The 21100-nt window shown below is 35.9% G+C and overlaps 2 protein-coding genes across 2 annotated transcripts in view; one reads left to right on the top strand and one right to left on the bottom strand.

Moving 5' to 3' along the window:
• Positions 1-21100, bottom strand: part of CCDC146 (coiled-coil domain containing 146) — a 78123-nt gene that overhangs the window by 55915 nt on the left and 1108 nt on the right. The window contains exon 2 of the mRNA XM_035549309.2: positions 14413-14579. Within this exon, the coding sequence (XP_035405202.2) occupies positions 14413-14568 (156 nt within the window). The 5' untranslated portion in view covers positions 14569-14579. The remainder of the gene's footprint in view (positions 1-14412; positions 14580-21100) is intronic.
• FGL2 (fibrinogen like 2) lies at positions 1310-8073 on the top strand. Its single transcript, XM_035549556.1, has 2 exons — positions 1310-2037; positions 5076-8073. Exons 1-2 carry the CDS (start codon positions 1416-1418, stop codon positions 5780-5782), a joined length of 1329 nt encoding a protein of 442 aa, XP_035405449.1. The 5' UTR covers positions 1310-1415; the 3' UTR covers positions 5783-8073.

A 21100-nucleotide genomic window follows, 5' to 3' on the forward strand; every position in this document is an offset into this window, starting at 1 on the left:
GTTTTGTTTTTTTCTTTTTGCCAAGCCTCCCCCCTGTATTATCAGTATTTGCCTGTGTTCTCTGTAAAAACTAGTAACATTCCAGAGATCATGAATTCTAGAGTATGTGTGACTAATGTCTGTTTAATGTTTAATCTGTAGTATGCGTAATTTCAAATAGAGTTTAGGGAAATATATCATTCAGATTGGACTAATTAAAGAACTGGTGTAAATATCCTTTACCTTTGACAGAGCTATGAGTGCACAAAAACATGTCCATTCAGCCCTACTTTGTGGCAGAAGGAAAAAGACCTAAATCATTAAAACCATGTAGGCACCAAGTGAGAATGATAAAGGTGGCTGTAGAACAGAAATGAGGAAGTAGATGAAAGCTGTCACCTACGGCTAAGGTATTCTGGGTGGTTTGGTTAGTCATGCAAAGTACATGATTAACTCTTGCAGCTGATAGAAGGCACAATAAAAAAGAAGGAAAGTAGGAGCTGAAAATCAGGAGTACAGAAAAGAATGCTGGGCCCATCGGAGCAGTTGCCTAGCTCTCAGCTGGGCTTTAGATCTAGAATTCGGGGCATGATTCAGAGAACCAGGTTTTGCACTGGGTTTTCTGGACAACTAATCCAAGAGTTAGGATCCCAAGCATTGAGACGGGGGGTCTTAAGTTCCCTTACTTTCACTTCAAAATGTTCAATAACCAGTTCAAAGAATCAGATAACAATTAATTTTAACTGTGTTGTCCTACAGAATTCACGAATATTCCTGAGAACTGTTCTAAGCAGTGGTAGGCAGAATAGGGAGAAGAAAGAGCTGCTCATCCTCTTCATGACTCTATCCTGAAAAATGGAAGCAAAACTATATGAATTTCAATATGCTGTGGGATTAAAATAATTTTCATGTATACATTTATTCAATTTTATTAAAAAAAAAAGTTTAGAAAGAAGGGGACTCAATGTGAGTGAAGCTATTGTTCTGATAAACCTCAAACTGGGAAAGGGGTTGATTTTCACCTTCTCCACCTGCTGTAGTAAAACTAGAGTCTGGTTTTCAAAAACATTTTAGAAACTCAAATGTTAAGAAACAGATCTTAGAAAACAATTATAACACAGAGTTAAGTAATTTTCCCCAAAAGAAAGTGCATGTACAAGAAGAAATTGAATTAAACTGCATAAATGATCAGCACACATGCATTTCATCATTTTGCCTACATACACAAGTTCTGAGTCAGGAATAATCACTGAAACATGCTACTTCTGCCAAGCACTACCTACTTTGCTCTGCTATTAATATCACTTGTGATGCAAGCACTCCCACCCATTTCTGAGAACACTGCAGGCAGTCTGATAACTCACAGGCTTCAAGCTGCCCTTATAAAGTTGTTCCACTTTCGCATACTTCCTCATAGTGCTAGTTTCTTTGCGAAGATGAAGCTGCTTGTTTACTTAGTCTTGCTTAAGACAGCTCTCCTGGCTTTAACAAATGTCTTTGCGGTTGTTCTAGAAGATGAAAAGGATGCTAAAGAAGGAAAAATTACTGGTACTTGTCCTATAAAGCTCAAAACTAATGGGGATTGTGATGAAGGAGAGGATTGTCCATATCAGATAAATCTGCCTCCAATGACTATCCAGCTACCCAAACAATTCAGACTGATTGAGAAGACTCTCAGAGAAGTACAGACCCTTAAAGAAGCAGTAAACAAGCTGAAGAAGTGTTGCCAAGATTGCAAGCTGCAGGCAGATGACAACCAAGAAAGAGACAGGAGTAATGAACTCCTGCCACCTAATGCAGAAACTCCAGCAGAAAACAGTGAAATCCAAGACAACAGAGTAAAGGAACTGCAAAGCAAAGTGAACAGAATGGCAACCAGCTTAAAAAATGCAAAGAACCAGATTCAGACCCTGCAGGGTCGTATAGAGAAGATGAGTCTCCTGAATATGAACAATGTGGAACATTATGTTGACAGCAAAGTTGCTAATTTGACGTTTGTTGTGAACAGTCTTGATAACAAATGTTCTTCTAAGTGCCCAGCAATGCAACCAAGACCTGGTATGTAATCTGTTAATTCTTAATGCCTGCATAAGCTTTCTGTGAATGTTACAAATATTAGGTAAAAGAATTTAAATGTATTTTAAGCTAATAGCTGTGCTTTTAGTTTCACAAGATAAGCGTTTGCCCTTTTACTGTTTATACTCCTGTACAAGATTTCAGCTGCCACTAGAGGGTTACTGAGAGCTGCAGGTGTTCAGTTCCTCCTAGGACTGGACCTTATTGTGGCACTTAGAACACAGATCGACAGAGGACTTTTTTTTTTTTCATTTTAATAAGTTAACATGAAAAACAAAGATATTATTTTACACCCTTGATTAAGGATATCATTAAGGATATCAAACATCAGTGAATTAGATATATTTTCTCCTTGGATGGCAAGGGGCAAATTTACTCCTTAGGTATGCCTTATAAAACTGCATATTTTTATTCAATGTGAAACTGCAACTATTCTGAAATGGTCTGCAAGTCATTATGAAATATCAAGATAATCAAGCAAAAAGTTTAGTTTTAAGGGGTGGATAACAATTTTTTTTCTACTATCACAGTTAAAATCTGAAAGGCTTGGCTAAAAAAGCTTATTGACAGTACCTCTCAAGTGGGTAATATGTGCACCATCATCTTAATGCTAAACAGTTAGTACAAATCCAATATATATACAGCATAAAGTAGAAAACAGGTGTTTTCACTGACAAACTTTTTCTTTTGAATTTTACCTGTCCTAATTAAAATCAAGAAATGGAGCAAATAATTTTTTTTCAATGTTATTTGCTATTAAAGGAAGACTAAAATATTTTTTGTAAATTCATAAAGTTTTTATACCGCATGTAAGAATCTCTGCAAACAAGAACAATTCACAAGATTGTAAGTGTATTGTAACACTTAGATATCACACATATGAAGATAGAGGTTTCTACAGACAAAGCAGAGGAAGATCAGAAGGCATTAGTTTTTAAGCCTCTGTTGCTTAGCATTCAAATTTAAAATGAAACTGTTCCTCTGTCTACCCATACTGAAAACTGAAGGCTCTGCAGATGGCACAGTGTACAGCTGAAATTCTTCAAAGTGTGAAAAGAGCAAATCAATAATAATAAAGGTAGTGCTTATACTGTATCAACAATCAGCTTCAATCAGATATAAATCAGTATAAATCAATTACTCTAATTCAGATATAAAACATTCACAGAAAGAAGGAATGGTGTCTGCTACATTGATAATGGGCAATGAATCAAATTCATGCACAGTACTTCAGGATGAACTAAATTCATTTTAGATGTGTCTCACATTTTTACTAAAATGTTGGGTACTGTTCATAGCATATGATAAAGTAGATGTTCCTTATGTTTTAGAGCAACTGATGTCTAAAAGTGTTTGTAGCAACAATATACATACCATGACAACTAGCAAGGATAACAGCTACATTTTTCCCATATAGGAGGAGCCATTTCTGCTTCTACTGAAAGTAATAGCAAAACTTTAGTCAAATAGGAGTTGAATTGGATTATAGAAAGCATTTTAGCTGAAATGAATATTCTCTGTCAATATCTGCTCTGAAACTTAGTCCACAAAAGATCTTACACAAAGTACAATAGATTCTCATTTATTGAACTGAAGACTTAGATTTTGTTTTTAAGCCTCTGATTCCTATACTTTATGCTTCCATAGATGGCCAATTTTCTGTACCAGCAAACAAGGAATCCTGAGTCTTAACCCCTGCTGTAGCCTGAGAACGCTTCTCCCTTTCAAGAAGTAGTTCAATTGTTTAACTTTTTCTGGAAAAAGCATGCAATTGAAGTCTGCAAATGAGCATGCTTATCAATTCAAATCTACAACAGAAAGGAACATTGTCAAAATGTTTTCAACTCAACTCAGAACTTCTGAGAGCTCTCTAGCATTTATTTAGGAATATGGAATTATACTACAATGCATTCTGAATGCTGTTGAACACAATGTCATTGCTGAGTTAGGGAATCAAAAATGACAAAAAAGATTTGACTCTGCAGGAAACACCTGGGGGTATTTTTCTTTGGAATAAAACAGTGCTCTGATGAGGGAAAAAAACTGTGTTAATGGTAGATGCTAAACCTTTTTCCTTACTTTAAAGCCAGCAATGCCACATACACAGGAAAGCTAGTTACTTTTCTAGCTGCATCTTTCTAGGAATCATGGTATTACTACAATAGATGAGACAGTTCTACCATGTTTTTACTGCTTCCTAAAGTATTGTAAAATTAAAACATGAGAAATTTCTAATGACGTAATGTTCTCTATCAAATGGCGGCTATTGGACAACAGCCAGCTTAAAGTCATTCACCTGTGATCAAGGTTTTTCTCTGACATACTGCCAAATGAAGATTTGAATTTTAGACAGAGCATGATAGTATACATTGAAGTACAAAAAAAAAAAAAAGGAGCAAGAATATAAACAGTAAGTATTAGAAATATGGACTGAAGACATTAGTCTGGATTTATAGGAGTTAATGAAATGAAGAAGAAAAGGAAAAAAGGGAAAGCAGACAAAGTGCCCCTCTACTAGACAGTTTTGATACAAAAAAGTAATTTAAATGTTTTCTGGACAGCCATCTGATGATCTTAGGTGGTATCTATAATAATGGGGAGAAAGGAAAAAGAAAAAAAAACAAGGTTGTCCTTAGAATTGAAACTGCCATAACACTATTTCCTCTCTAGAGTGTTTCCAATCCAAAAGGCTGAACACATACTTATACAGAAAACTCAAATAGCTTTCTTGGGCTTGACTCGTTACATGTACTAAAGGCAAATACAAGTCCAAAATGATGGCAATGTAATGCACAGCTTTAATTAATATCTGACTTTTCTTATTTAACAAAAACTTCAGAAGTAATGCACTTGGTAAGAAAAAGAGCCTATTCAAAGCACAGATAACAGCACAACAGAGACTGCACTAACTTTAGTAGTCAGTAGTCTAGCTCTGTAGGCTATATCAGTTGGGATAAAAATTTTGCTTTTTTAAAAAATTGATACTATGTTTGTTCTAACACTCTCTGTTTTTTGACCAGTTATGCAAATAATGCAGAGAGACTGTGCAGATCTTTATACAGCAGGCAAAAGGAGTAATGGGATCTACTACATTACCCCTGACCCCAGAAATAACAGCTTCCAAGTTTATTGTGACATGGAAACACAAGGAGGCGGCTGGACGGTGCTACAGCGGCGTCAGGATGGTAGCACCAACTTTAACAGAACGTGGAATGACTACAAAAATGGCTTTGGAAACCTCAGCAGGGAGTTTTGGCTGGGGAATGACAAAATTCACCTGCTGACAAAGAGCCAGGACATGCAACTGAGAATTGAACTTGAAGATTTCAATGGTATCAGAGAGTACGCTAAATATGAACATTTCTATGTGGCCAATGAGTACCTGAAGTACCGTTTAAGCGTTCATGGCTATAGCGGCACGGCAGGAGATGCCCTTCACTACAGCAGGCATTACAACCATGATCAGAAGTTCTTCACAACTCCTGACAAGGACAATGACAGGTATGCCTCAGGAAATTGTGGGGCATACTACAGCTCTGGCTGGTGGTTCGACGCATGCTTGTCTGCCAACCTCAATGGCAAGTACTATCACAAGAAGTACAAAGGTGTTCGCAATGGAATCTTCTGGGGTACGTGGCATGGTGTTTCGGATGATACTCCCAGTGGATATAGGCAAGCCTTTAAATCAGTAAAAATCATGATCAGACCCAAAAGCTTTGTGCCTTAATTCTATACCTTCTCTTAACTAGTTTGCTTTGGATTGCACTCAAGATGATATTTACTCAGTGTTATACTCAGAATTCATATATTCAGTTATGTTTGTTGTAACATAGTTCTAGACAACATATTTCCGTGGTGTTTCCCATGTAATTATCAAAGACAGCATGAATGATTCTGAACAGTTGTTGCTAAAACTTAGCATAGGTTAAGTCTTGGTATTGTTATATAAATGTTCTAAACATTGCTTTTGGTGCTTTTACTGTATGTGATACACAAGATTTTTAAATAGTCTTCTACAAGTTGTGTCTGAATGAACGTCTACATTTTTACCTGAATATAACTCAGAGGAATATCTGAAAACATACAAATTTATTAAATACTTAGAATGAAACTTTGTACCTCTGATACCGCCCAACTTTTTGTATCATCTATCCTTCACAACTTCAAAGATATACCATGGGAATGTCAATATAAATTAGGAAAAGTGCAATATAATATTATTTTTAAAAAAATAGGGAACAGAGGGCCACATGGTTTGCTAAAAAAAAAAAAAGCCTTGAATAAAACTTAGAAAATGAAGATGATTCCTCAAATCTTATTCCATTTATCAAAGATTATTTAAACAAGTTGCTGAAAGAACTGGGTAAAAGCAAGTGGAAATAATGCATAGAGCACGTAATGAAAGACAATCTTCTTGCTCGTTTCAATTCTTCTGTTCAAGCTCAATGTCCTTTTCATCATTTGTGGGAGAAAGGAACTGTTACATAGCTTTTCACTGATTTACGTAGGTAGGTGGACAGGTAGGAAGAAGACATATCAAGAATAATACAAGTCTTTGTATTAATGCCTCTATGTGCATACCAAAAAAGAGACTTTTAGGAAAAAAAAAATCTTTTAGGTAAGCCAAATGTTATAAGATGGCTCCTGTAGAGACTCAAGCTCTTATTTACAGTTCTCACTCTATGTACCATTAGACCTTAAATTATATGTGAGATTATAAATAATTTGTAACACAAGATTGTGCTCTCCCCATTTTCTGAGCACCCATTTTGTAATCAAAGAAACTTGAGTAATCCATTAGCCATTACAAACAGAAAAGAGAATAAGTGAAGGAATATTTTCTTCTAAAACAATAAAAAAAGAAACAATCAACTTTTTGTATACTTCAAGAAGTGCAATTTAAAGACACTGTTATTATAGCTCACATTGTAGATAGCGAGCACAAATTTGCCTACACGTACCTATTGCCTACACTAGAAAATACATGTCTCTATAATCACAGTGATTAACATTCTGAGAGGAGATGCAAATTTTCTTAGCAAGAGGTATTTAGCTAATGCTATGTAGCCAATACCAATTTTGAGATGCAGACAAACAATTCAATGACTCTATTTCTTTACCAGTAGAAGTATGGTCTTTGTTGGCATAGTCTTTTTGGTTAAAAGAGACATTTCTTGGCAATGATAAGCAACAGATCTGTGCCAACAAAACTATAAGCACACACCTGGCCAAATACTTTTCAAGTAAGACCTTTACTGTTTTTAAGATGATAACCAAAACTATCATGGTTACAAGTGATGGAAATGAGAAACAGTGGCAATTTCTAGATTATAGAATATTAATATATATATTTTAAGAGAGTAAATACTTTGAAGGAAGTGTAATTTGGTTTTATACATTTCAATTTTAAAGATTAATGGGAGATTTAATTGTAAGATGTATAATCTTTGCTTGAAGACATGTGAAGTATAGAATATTTATTTTAGGATAAAAAGGATAGTCTAAACAACAACAACAACAAAAACTTATGAAGTATTGGTTAGAAGAGCAAATACTAATTGCATATGATTATATTTAATCATTTTTCATGAAATGCACAATTTGCTCCCATTCATTACATGGTAACTAGATAAGTATGACTTACAGTATCTATAAGCTTCTACTTGAAAATGTCTTTTTCCTGCTAATTTGTTGGAAGGGAACCTATTCATTTTTTATTTTTGTTTTGCTTAAAGAAAACTTTGTAAAAAAGAAATTTTAACAGAATAAGCAAATGTGACTAATATCACCCACAAAACCCTTGACCAAGGGTTAAAGAAAAAAAAAAAAAGGAAGAAAAAAAAAATGTAAAAATTGCAATGTTGTTACACAAATCTGCATACTACCTGCCTGGAACTGTTGTAGCTGAATCTCCATCAATGTGTACTAGTTTTACAAAGTGTAACCCCATGTATTTTCTGCAAGCATTATTTTGTTTTCACTGATTGTAAATAAAATTGTCACATTGTTAAAGCTGTACTGCTGTCATAGACTTTTATGAAAGAAAATTCTATGAAGACTATGAGGAACATTCTCATAAATTGTTTACTGATTTTCTGTAAAAAATGAAGCAGTAAGAAAACACGGGTATAGTGTATATATACATATATATAATATAAAACTTAAATGACCAAAAACATCTATGTGATGTGAGAGTTATGGAATTGCTTGTAACAACAGTTCTTAGCAGATCTATTTTATGACACTTCAGCTGTCAAATAATACAAAGACTGAAATCTCAGACATCTTTTTGAGAGTATTCATATTTTGGAAGAGAAAAACTTAATTGCCCAATCAAGAGTTTACACAACCTGTATCTTTAGCATGAAAGAGGAGAAACAACTCACATGTTTTTTACATTACACAAAACCTCTCAGATAACATGCAGGTTTCATCAATATGTGAATAGAAATAACAACCCAAATTAATTTTATATACAAACCAAAGCACTTGGTCTCTGCTTGAAGCTTACTAATTCAAAACATGCTTTTTAATGTACTGAAAACATCTATGTAACAAAGATGATCATATGGCAGTACTTGTGGTTTTGATCTTGTTAATACTTAAACTGTGAATTTTAGTAAAAAAGATTACTAACAGTGGGTTTGCTAGCAAAATTCCTGTGGATTGCTTCCAAAAAGTAAAACACAAATCCATCTGCTCAATGCGATCAGCCAAGCAGACTGTAATGTCTTGGCTTTCCATGCATTGTTTAAACAAACAAACAAACAAACAAACAAAAACAGAAAAAAAAACACAACAAAACAAAAACAGAGAAGAACTGAAAAGAAGATTTGAAAGCATTTTCTGATTTTTTAATATATTTTTTCTGTCCTTTGTATACAAGTATGTCTCCTTAGTGGTGTTTGTTTGTTTGTTTTTTTACTGGGGTGATGGGGGGAAGGCAACAATGCAGTTAGCTCAGATATCTATTTAAGTTATGGACAACAGCTAGTTTGACACTGTGGTGGAAAATAAATTTCCCCTTTTTGATTATTTTTAAAAGAAATTAAGATGGTTCTCAAACCCACACCCAGAACACTATGTTTATGACCTAAACCAAAATCAAGCAAAAAAAATAAAAAATAAAAGCACCAAATTTACTTAACTTCTATGACACATAAGTCATAGAAAAATCAAAACAGCAAGGGCGTTTAAGTGTTCAAAAAGAAAGGAGATAAGAACTAAATGCATAAATACCGGCCTACCAAAAAAAAAAAAAAGAGATTCAAAATATTTTCATCAATGTGTTCTCTCCTCTTTTTTCCAGGAGATAAAAAAAATATGTTATACATGGGCCTGAAGACATTGACATAACTGTCAAAGAAAAACAGCTGACCAATACCATCCACAGTCCCTGACAAATGCAAACATTCCACCTAGTAAACTGATAGGTTACATTCACAGCTTTCATGAAATTTTTATGGAGTTATAATATTTCTGCCAGGAGTGAACTTGGCCATCAGCCTCAACGTTAAGCAGAAACAGAAAACAATGCTTTAAGATGATGTGTCAAATCTAACACTCACACAAGTCAAGAGAATAGGATACGAATCAATACTATTTTTTAAGTTCTTGTTCACCTTTTATTCTGATCTCAGTAAAAGAAGAATCCATTTGGAAAATAATAATTGGACAAAAATACCGCCTATTACCTATTATTATAACGTTTACACAATAAAGACAAAGTGTAGGTCTAATTAATAGTACAATTCTACCCAAACAGTATGCCAACATTTAGAATTACACAGGGGGAAAAAATAAGTGTGTTTTAACTGCTGTTCTCTAAGCAATTACACAGAGTTGATGACTTGTATGGAGAAGTATAATCCACCCTGAGAAACAGAAATTCTCATTTCTATGTGTGGACAGAGAAAAAAAGACCCTTTGCTTACCTCTGCAGCTTAGCCTCTATCTGCTAATCCAACAGATAACGGATTCTTTTTAGCACAGATCTTTAAGGTTGTGTTCATTAAGGAGTACTTGAACACAGGTTTTTGAAATAAAAAAATGCTTACTGTTCAGTGAGCATTGCTCTGGCTTCCTCACCACATCATTGTGCTGGCAGAACCGCCGTAAGCAACGGCTGGATATATGCACAAGGTTGCCCTGGTTCGCAATATCAGGTCTCAAATAGGTATTTTGGGTGAGAAAAAGGGGAAAGAAGAAGATAGTTTTGGAACATAAGACAATAATATGCTTGTCTTTTTAAGTCTCGTGAGTCTCAGAAATTTCTGAGGAAAGGCTGAAGCGCAAGAAGACACTGCAATTACAGGTTATTCCTTCTCCCACCCTCACCGGCTTCGGGGGCCATGTTTCCTCTGCGTGGCACAAGATCTGCACTTGATAGCATAGAAGAAACAACTCATTGTAAATAGCGTTTGCTTTCAAACATATAGAAATCAAAAGAAATGCTACTTGCTTTATGATAACCTCAATATATCCAACAGACTCCTGGCTTGGTTTACACTCGATTTCGCCTTGTAAAAAGAACTTCGCGATAGAAAGAGCATATTACATTGGGTCTGTTCTTCCTCCTGCTGGTTAAAGACATCTGCAGATTCATCCCACTCCTTTACAGCTTCTAACAGGAATTATGACCAATTAGAACAATCAAGTTTCCCATCACAAACGCTAATCAGATTTTAACATCCATTATGCAAAATATTGCTCGTTTGCTGAAAGCTTTTACAATAAAACAGAGACTCCAGCTTACAGCCACATTATAATCCCTAGCTCACTTTCCAAGTGACCATATCAACAAAGTAAAAAATGTTTATTTAATTAGCAGTTAAGTTCCTGTGGGTGGAGGCAACATCTGTCTTTCCTGTCTGTGCCGGCATATTAATATAGCTTTTCTTGTCGTGCCAGGAGACTTTGAAGCATGTAACGTGGAGTGTGCCAGGAGCAGCTTAAGTTTGAAAATGTTGTTTGCATTCAACAGCTGTGTTAAGATTTTCACATCTTTGTTAGAGCCCATACACATTTGGAGTGTACTGAAGCAAATTAGCCACCGCTATGGTTACCAAAAAAAAAAAAAAATCTATATTAGTCTACCAAGCTAGCTCTTTTTTTTTTTTTTAAGGAAATTTTACATTTAAAGTTATTTTCGTATAAAAAAAATGAAAGTTGTTTACATCTACCTTCTAACCTAAGTTGAGAATTAAAAAACAGCTTCTTAGCCAAAAAAAAAATAATATTTAGAATAAAATAAAATAAAATAAAATGCTATATTTTGAGTGGCATTGTCAAATCTCAGAATGCCATTAAAAATATATGAACTACTGGTTATTAATGTTCATATCTGAAAGCTGTAGCCAACCTTCATATAATAGCGCAGATGAGTAAAAAAGAGAAAAATGGAAAGTACTTTTTGCTCCTAAAACCACATTCAAGCGCTGAACTTATGTATCATTTCATGGCCAGCTCTTCTAGCTAACAGCCCCACATGAATCAGCTTCAGATCAGCAGAAGTGAAACTTGCTTGGCATGTATGTCACTGTATTGTTCTGTCTTTGGTAAGCACAGACTTTGCTCTATGTTTCCAGTAGAACCAGGATTCTGATTAATGTTTTTTTAATAGCAGATCTCCACTTTTGGTAGTAATGGGTAAGAGGTTCGTTAACCTCAGAAAGACTCCAAGATTCAAAACAGTGATGAAAAATATTCTTTGGTCACTAACTGAGAGTGTGGTGAGAGGCTTTCTGCTTCCCAATGGGTGGTGGCAATAGGATGCTTGGACACTGGCAAAAAGAAATGTAGCGTGACAGTGGCAATCATAGAAATCTCGCAAAGGAGTTAATTCTTCTGCAAGTTCAGATTTAGCACATAAAGAGGCCGTGTTCATTAGCAGAAAGGGATTACTGTGGTAACTTCCAAACAAGGTACCTGTTCACTGCATCTGGCAAATAGTAATGCACTTTTTGTTCAGAAGTGAAGCATTTTACAGAACTAATAGCTCCCTGGAAGCGCCCACTATGAAGAAACGCATGATAAATATTGTAGAATACTTTTTCTGATATTTTTTTAAAAAGATGTACACATTTCAGAGAACTAAGAAATATCTTTCTAAGCCAAGAACATGCCAACAAAAGGAAGAGAAAGAAAAAGCACACCATAGAAAAGCTCAGACATCATTCTTGATTAAAACCTAACAAGAACTGCTGACATTATACTAAGTGAAAAAGGCCTCAAACTAGGGGAGCTACCCTCCCACCATCTGATTTCTCTTTTTTTCAGAAAAAGAGGAGATTGTATCTAATTGAAAATCATTAACACCACGCAGACTGATTTATTTCTAATGGTGTATACTAGAAGAAAACAGGATATGAGATAAGATACACAAGACAAGGAATTCAATTAGAAGTGTTAGAGCAAAAGTCTTTATTCCGAGGAAATAACATCTAAGGCTAATAGAAGTGGAAAGTTCATTTTGTGAATATACGACAGTCCTCTAACCAACAGCAGTGGAAGTATTGAGTTAGGTTGATGTCATCTTGGTAATAAATAAAAACGCTGGTGAAAAGAAGCAAGTCATGATGGACTGAGTGGCTTTTGTTCAAACCTCTATCCAGTTTTTAATATTTTAACCAACCCCCTACGGCTAAAGAGCATTACTATGTGTTACTAAAAAGGAAGGAGAGAGAGGTCTGCATGTTTGCCTTTTTGCAATTTACATATTTTACAATTTACTTTCTGCTATTTACATGAGAAAAACACGACTGGTTTGACTGGAAGGTTTCCTGCCAGAGGGACTATAACCATTCTCAGATAAGTCTGAAAATATCTAAAGGTGTCCCTTCTGATGAGCATTTGCTGCTCTAAAGGCAGAAATGAGCAGCCAGTAAGCCAGAGAAAATATAACACAATTCAGTTTCTGTGGAAAAAATTTGAAAGCTGTTCCAAGAGACTAAAGCCAGTATCAATGCAGCAACCTCTATGGTGACCAAAGTCATATATTTATCTCTGAATGATGTATAAAGTTCAACAAAGGAAAACAAAAATATGGCAGTGAAAGAGAAGAAATGTGAATAAGGGATGAAAAGTCCAACTGACTCATGTAGCACAAGTACTAACTGTTAAAAAATATGGTAAGAATGAATGAGTCAACTAGTTCCCCTTTAAAAAGTGACAAAATGACCAAAAGAGCTTGTTATGAAATCCTATGTAAATCGCTTACTTTGGTTTTCCACAGAAAATTTTTCCCAATTTGGGAACAACTTCTAATACTAAAGTTACCTTATATTTCCCCTTAATGGATTTCAATGTTAACTGAGTTAAACAAGTTGGCCTTAAATTTGACATGCAGAATAACCTCCTAGGAAAGATGTTTTGGGAAAAATAATCAGCCAAATGATCTGAGTATTTCCTAGAAAGAGGCTAGAAAAATAAGTTTTCCCATGATTAAAAATAAGGAAAACAAAGTAGGAATAGAATATATACTTTAGAATATTATTATACCATTTAGTTTTATTTTACTTTGGGAGGGGTGAGGGCATCTTATACCAGGTGTATGCTTATTGTCAGTATATCACAAATTCCATCACATCTGAAAATCTTTAGAGAAAGCACATGAATATCTGGAAAACAAAGTATTCCCCAAAGTGCAGTTTCCATACTTTCAGTAAATAGGAGGATTTCTGTAAGGCAAGAGGTCAGTTGTCTTTGAGATTTTAACTGCCCTGGACTTTTAAAGTTTAATGTTTTAAAGAACAAATTAGACAAATATCTGCTGAGAACTTACTTCAGTGTAAATTGCCCAGGTAGGCGTCCAGATGGGCCTTGAATATCTCCACGGAAGGGGACTCCACAACCTACCTGGGCAGCCTGTTCCAGTGCTCTGTCACCCTCACTGTGAAGAAGTTCTTTCGCATGCTGTTGCAGAACTTCCTGCGCTCCATTTTGTGGCCACTGCCCCTTGTCCTGTCCCCACAAACCACTAGAAAGAGGTTGGCCAAATCCCTCTGTCTCCCACACTTAAGATATTTATGAACGTTAATGCAATAACCTCTATAGCTAGCATACTACAAAAAAAAAAAAAAAAAAAAAAAAGATATCTCTATATCCATTCCCCTTAAAGCCGTGACCACTGACAGAAATAACATGGATATCCCTTAAGCGCACCATCCCCAGCAAGAAGTATATGCTCTGTTTCTGCTTCACAAAACATTCATATAACTTAGAATAAAAATTAGAGAAGAAATAGGGAAGCTCTAGGTAGCCTATGGTAACTCTGAACAATAAAATATACATTTCAGGTTAATTGTTTTTAATACAATATGCACTGCTATAGCTAGTGAAAGCTAGGGTGCACGGTACCTCATCTAAGCACTGAAATGCAGGACTTGCTGTTACGTCAGCTGATCCCTCATCTCGGGTATAAACGGTTGGAGCTAGAGCACAGATGGGTTGCTCCTCCTCGATTTCCAGTTCTGTGTCACTGGAACTGGAACTTTCTTCACCAGCCTGACTCATTTTTTGAAGCTCTAGGAAGTAAGAGAATACAAAAACTCAGTTAATTAGATCTTGGGATATATATGATTGTGTAAGATAAACAGGTAGTGTAAAGAACACAATATCAAGATGTGCAACCCACATTCAAATAATAAAAGCCAGAATGTGAGCAGTCTGGCTGGGTCCACAATTACAACTGCATGAAAGACTTCTAAGAGGTAGCATTATCCCTCCATCATTGTTTGAGTACTTTAAAAGTCCTCTAACAGTTGACTATGCTATCTTTACATAAACTTTCGAGAACACACAGAACAATATTTCTTAAAGAGCAGGCTTTGAATAACAGATTCAGTCTGGAAAACACCTCTGAGGTTACCTAGTCCTCTCTCCTGCTCAGAGCAGGGCTAACTTCAAATCTAAATCCAGTTCCTTAGGGCTTTGACTACCACAGTTTTGAAAATCTCTGGAGACCCCAACCGTTGCCTTCAGGTAGATGGAAATGTCCAGGTGGATGGTGGTGGATCTTCTCTCTGCCATCTCCATAGGACTAATGAACGAATGTGCTTTCTCTTCTCTCCACCCAGCGTAAACCCACCCTTCACTTTGTCCCCTGACCTTGCAGGGAGCAAATACATAGAAAGGGAGCCCTTTCACAGAACATGGAGGTCTTGAGGACAAGACACATCTAACTTTTGTGAGCAATATCATTAAAATTATTTGTGTTTCTAAGTCATTGTATTGTCAAACTTAAAAAGACAAATAAGTAAATAACTAGACCAAAAACCACCAACAACAACAAAAACCACCACCAACAAAACAAACAAACAAACAAACACATGCGAAATGAGAAAACATGGTATAATATCTAAGAACAGGAGGTAGAGAAATACTGGAAAAAAAAAATTATCCTAAGATCTCCTCCTGTCAGAGTTCTTATGTAGTACACTAACATTTCAGTTATGGAGCAAGTCACATTTTTAGTATCCGTGACCCGTGTTAAAATAATATGACCCTGAGAAATATCCAAGTGAACTAACTACTCGAGGAAAATCTTACAGGATTTAAGTGGTATTTTGATCTCTAGTACAGTGTTGGATCTCGTTTTTGTTTGTTTGCTTGTTTGTTGTTTTGTTCTTTTTCCAAAAGAGTGATAAAAGAAGCTAACATGCAGATTTTATAAACATAGCTTTAGTATAAACTTTATCCCAAATTAGAGGACACAGTTTAGAAAAAATACATAGGGAGAGAAATAGAAGAAAGTGGGAACAAGTAGAGTTTTTGAAAAATATAACTTTCCTACAATTATGTCTGGGCAAATCCCACCTTCACAGCTCTCCTTAGGAATAGAAATCTCTAAGATCTCTGCACTTAGAACAGCTAGACCAAGGGCATTTACTTCTGAGCAAGATAAGACTTAATGACAAGTTACTATAACTTTACGTAACTTCACCTTATGGTTATTATCCCAGTTCAGCACTTCAGGACTATGTTCTTAGGCATCGATTGTCAGAATTGGCTGAGGCACGTGAAAATACAGAGCCAGGAACAGAGAATGGGAGGTTGAATATGGGGGACACAATGCTCTTGGCACCCTTATCGGACATAGCAATGTCAGTCAGGTCCGTACTTCTCATGACATCAAATATTAATGGCTGCCAAAACCATCTGGCATAACAGTATCTTAAAGAGTTTTTTATATTCAGAGTTTTAAAATATTGACCTTTTGCATGAAGGTGGCACAAAACAAGACAAATGTTTTAGGAAAAAGTTGTATGAGATAAAGAATGACCAGAGGCAATAAACATCTTACAAAAGGAAGAGAAGGGATGGAGAACCTCTCTGGCACACAGAAATCTAGCTATGACATAGTAAGATAGGGGAGCAAGCATGTTTGTGGAACAAAACACAGAGGATAGTGAAGACAGGGCATATATGGAAGAATTCAAGCATTCCTTCCCAAACTCACTACAGTGGGACTTAGATGCAGTGAATTGACAAATAGCATCCCAATATTTTAGTTCAAAATTTTGGGAGAAAGATTGCTGACAGCTGCAAGTGTTACCTGACGCTACTGGATCTTTCTAGAGTAACTATTACTGAAAGTAACTATTATGCAGAGAACGTTGTATTCTGCTGTAGTACAGTCATGATAAAACCCCTATCAGCTGCCAAAACGCAGGACTTACACCATATTATCTTGACATCATTCGGCCATTCACGTAACATATGGGAGACTTCTCTCCTTTAAAAAAAAATTATCATAAATCAAAAAGAATCAAAATTAAAACCATAATAAAATCAAGGAGGGTTTTTGTGAATATGGCAATAGTATATATTGGATTTCTCCAATGAAACAACCAGAGTAATTTTACATTCCAAAACCAGAAATCTGTTGGTTCAGAAAACTGTGATTTCTTTATACAGCTGTGGTGGGGAAATGGATTAAAAAATGTGCTGTGCATAGCCATCTTTTGAAAAATTAGTTGTCTATAAAGGTAGTGAAACTTGTACTGGTAAGTTTATGACTTTCTTCAGTGATTTTTGGAATTTCTTCAAGAACAGTTTGACTTGTAGAGAGATTTCAGCAGCTGTATTTGCTTATGGAAAAAAAAAAAAGCAATTTCATGATCTCTCCTGAAGGAGTCAAAACATTGTGAAACAACTGCAAACACCGCAGAGGCCAAGAAATAAACTCTGAAGCACTGTACATAAGCAAGTATACATGATTAATAAAGTTGTTTTTCACCAATAAAAGTGCTGAAATTTTTAGAATATGCATTTCATGTTCACGTCTGCTGCTGGTGCTTTTGTGACTCTGAATATATCGGAAGAATTTAGAAAGTGGGAAAAGCACAAGTGAAAGAAACTCTAAGCAGAGAGATGCCAAAAACTGAGAGCTTCATCTGTGTAGGCATTTTTGTTGATACTTGTATGTGAACCAGAGTTGATGCAAATCAAACACTTGCAGTTGATGCAAGTTAACACTCCTTCAGAGTACGGTAGTACAAAAAAGTCCTTGCTAGAGACTCCAATTTGCTGGGCAGAAAGAAAACAAAAACAATCTCCTGGATATGACAAGTTTAAAACATAATGATAAGACACAAATACAGACACATCAGACAGAGGAGAAAAGTTAGCCTTAGCTAGTGTGATAAGCACTAAGAAGGAAGGGAACGGACTTGCCTTTTCAAAATATTAGGAAGTGGTACTGTAACAAAAGATATACAAAGTTTAGCATTCTTCAATTACCTACTATAGAATTATATTTAAAATCTAGCTTACAGAAAATCACATATATGAAGTTCAAAAATCAAAGTGGGAAAATTGTATTTTTGCAGTATCTTATAAATGGTTTAATTCAAATAGAAATGAAAGCTGGAATGATTTCTAAACTTACAGAATAGTTCAATAAACATAAATGTTCTCAAACTCTAGAACTGCAAATAATACCAAGGCCTTGGAATTACGAGTCCATTTCAGAACCCAGGTCAAATCACACTGAGAACCGTCTTGTGAAACAGCTTCAGGACAGCAATAACAAAAGTCCAAAATCAGATTCCCAAGACGAATTCCAGCACCTTTACTTCAGTACCTCTCCAGCAAACAGCAGTGTTAATACAAATGCCAGTGCAGAATGCAGAAAGGTCATGCTTAGCTGCATTGGCTCTTTCCAGAATGACAATTGCAAAAAGTAGTAAAACTAGTAAAATTTCATTCTGAACATGAAGAGATACAGCTCCTCTTTCCAGAATGACAATTGCAAAAAGTAGTAAAACTAGTAAAATTTCATTCTGAACATGAAGAGATACAGCTCTGTGTATGCAGATGCATCAGCTAGACTAATTAAGAAGACACCAATCTTGTAAAAGTCCCTGTTGAGGGAAGTATGCTTCATGTAATCAACTTCATTAACATGCAGTGATGAACCCATTAAACCTTAATTCCTTGCATTTATTAAATGAATTAGAAAAAGATTCTGGTTCAGAAAATTGTCAATAAGATTTTGATATCAGTTACCCAGTCTTACCCTTCAAGCCCAACCTGAACGTGATTTTTTAATTTTAAGCACAATGAAAAAATAAAAATAAAGCACTTTTTTTTTCTCTAAGCCATTGTTACAGGAATAAAGGTATGAATTCATTGTTAGAGTAACATCAAATTGTTTACGTTGTTATTGCTGGAGACAAAACCTGTTGTATGATGAAGAGAATATGTTAAATTAATGCCTTTTAAACTGTTTTATTAAAACTTGTGTATGAATATACATTCAAGTTAATTTATACTTCCAATCTGATAACTTCTGAGACTGTGAGGTCTGTGAAATGAATTAAAACAATGAGCAGTTATTTGTGCAAGTAGGCTAACTCCAGTGGACATACGGATGCAGCTTATTACTAATATTGGATGCAGGTTCACAGCTGGATTTATAGATGGTACATTATACATTGACATGTGTGCTGCTTTCCTTCATTATGAAAATATAATTTCTTAAACTATTCCCTCACTCATTCTTTGCTGCCACACAAAAATGATACTTCATTTAAGCCAGGTTAGTTAAACTGGTATAGACTGACATGTAAATGTTCCAACCCACCAAAGGTTTTTTTGTTTAATACAAGAACACAAGTCTAAGGTTTAGACAAGTTTAAATGAATAGGTGCAAAGTGAAACTAGGTTGAACTGAGGCCACAGACATGGATCTCCTTCCATAGCCAGCTGCACCAGTGGATGTTGTGCACCGTTTCCTTCTTTTCTAAGGGGGATGTTCTTTCCTTCTCCCTCACCACCAATCTGTGAGAGCCAACGGCCATAGGATTAGTTTCTCAGGCAAAATCAACTAAGGAAGCCTGAATATTTCCAAGTCAATGACATGAACATAATTGACTAGAAGTCAGCCACATTCCCATCTGTCCTGCTCAGAGAGGCAGGGGCAGCACCCAAAGCAGGGAGACAATGAACAGAACAGACGAGCTACTGGGCATGACACAGGGTATCTATCCACATCTTCATGCTGCTTCCTTTTACACACAGATCTTAAAAAATAAACATGGCTCTGAAACCAAGACAACTGACTTTGTGCTTTACACTGAATGAGTAAGAAAAACCATAAATAATTCAGTTGGAACATCTGAACAGCGATACCTGAAAAGACCCAGAGCCGATCTAGCTCAGCATACCTCCAGCCAACACTGGATGCCTGGGGGCACGCAGAAGAATCCCTCAGTCACAGTATAGTGCTGCTTCCCCGAACTCATCCACTCTCACCTTAAACTCATGCAAAACATTCAGTATCTGCAAAATCTGAGGGAATGGAGTTTCTCACCTCACCTCTGCATGACATGAACAATCAGTTCTTTTTGCTTGTTTTGAATCACCTAGTTGTTTTACTGCATGAGTCACTGAATAATCTCAACCTTTCTGTGCCACTAGGTGTTTTCTAGCACTGTCTCTTCATTTGGTAATCCTTTCTGCAGGCTGAAGAACCCAACCTACCTGCTGTTACTGGTATGAAAACCCTTCTCTGCATTCTACTGTCCCTGTCATCTTTTTCAGTTCTACCATATCTTCTTTGAAGAGAAGGGAAGAGATGAGATCTACAGATGATATTGGTAACACGGGAGTACCATGGATTTATTCAATGGCCCAGTGATGTTCTTTTCATCCCCTAAGATCTTATTTCCTAATGCTTGTTTCCTGAAGTTTACAGTCTGGTAAATAGCAGGACCTCTGTTTTAACTGGGCAGAGCTAGTGGTTCAGCATGAAGGGCTGTGCCTTTAAAACACAAAGCTATGTCAACATTAAGTGATAGCTGAAATTAAAATTACACAGCATACAATAGGGCATTATATCTGTGTAATTCAGAGTGTTTGATTAGACTGTACGATTCCACAGACAACTATTTTGGGGAAATGACAGCGCACTGCATACCTAAATTGCTTAACGATTTCTGTTATGAGTTCCCTTGTTTCTGTTTGTTTTCAAGTCCCTGCTGTTTGGGATGGAATCACCCTGAGCACCCCACAGACTTTAGCTGCTGGAGTTGCAGTTAGATATGGCTAAGATAAGGAGGATTTGAATGGTGAGGTTTGTCACTTCCCTTTTCACTTGGTTTCCATGCGGAACTTACTTTCCTCAGAAAATATCTGGTAGCGTGACAAACAAAAAAACAACCCTGAAATCCAAACCCCTGTGTATTCTGGAGACAGCTTCTCTCTGCCACCCATGAGCAGAAACTGTTACCATCACTACACATCCACTAGATTACAGAGGAAAACAAACAAAAAACCTTTGTCTACCCACCAAGCCCAACAGATGACTTATTAAGAAATAGGAAAGTTCAGGGAAGGAGTTCAGAAAGATGCTGAGAAATATAAATTGCCAGCTACAACTAATGGATTAAAATAATGTCATAAAAATATTTCACGGTAGAATCGCATAGGATTTTTTAATAAACTTTAAAAAACAAAACAAAACAACTATATCCTGACACCAAAATTCTTAAGCTTTATATGAAGGAACACTGATAAGCAGCTAGCCCTGTGTGTGGTAAAC

Source organism: Cygnus atratus, chromosome 1 (genome assembly GCF_013377495.2).
Source record: "Cygnus atratus isolate AKBS03 ecotype Queensland, Australia chromosome 1, CAtr_DNAZoo_HiC_assembly, whole genome shotgun sequence".
Taxonomy (NCBI): domain Eukaryota; kingdom Metazoa; phylum Chordata; class Aves; order Anseriformes; family Anatidae; genus Cygnus; species Cygnus atratus.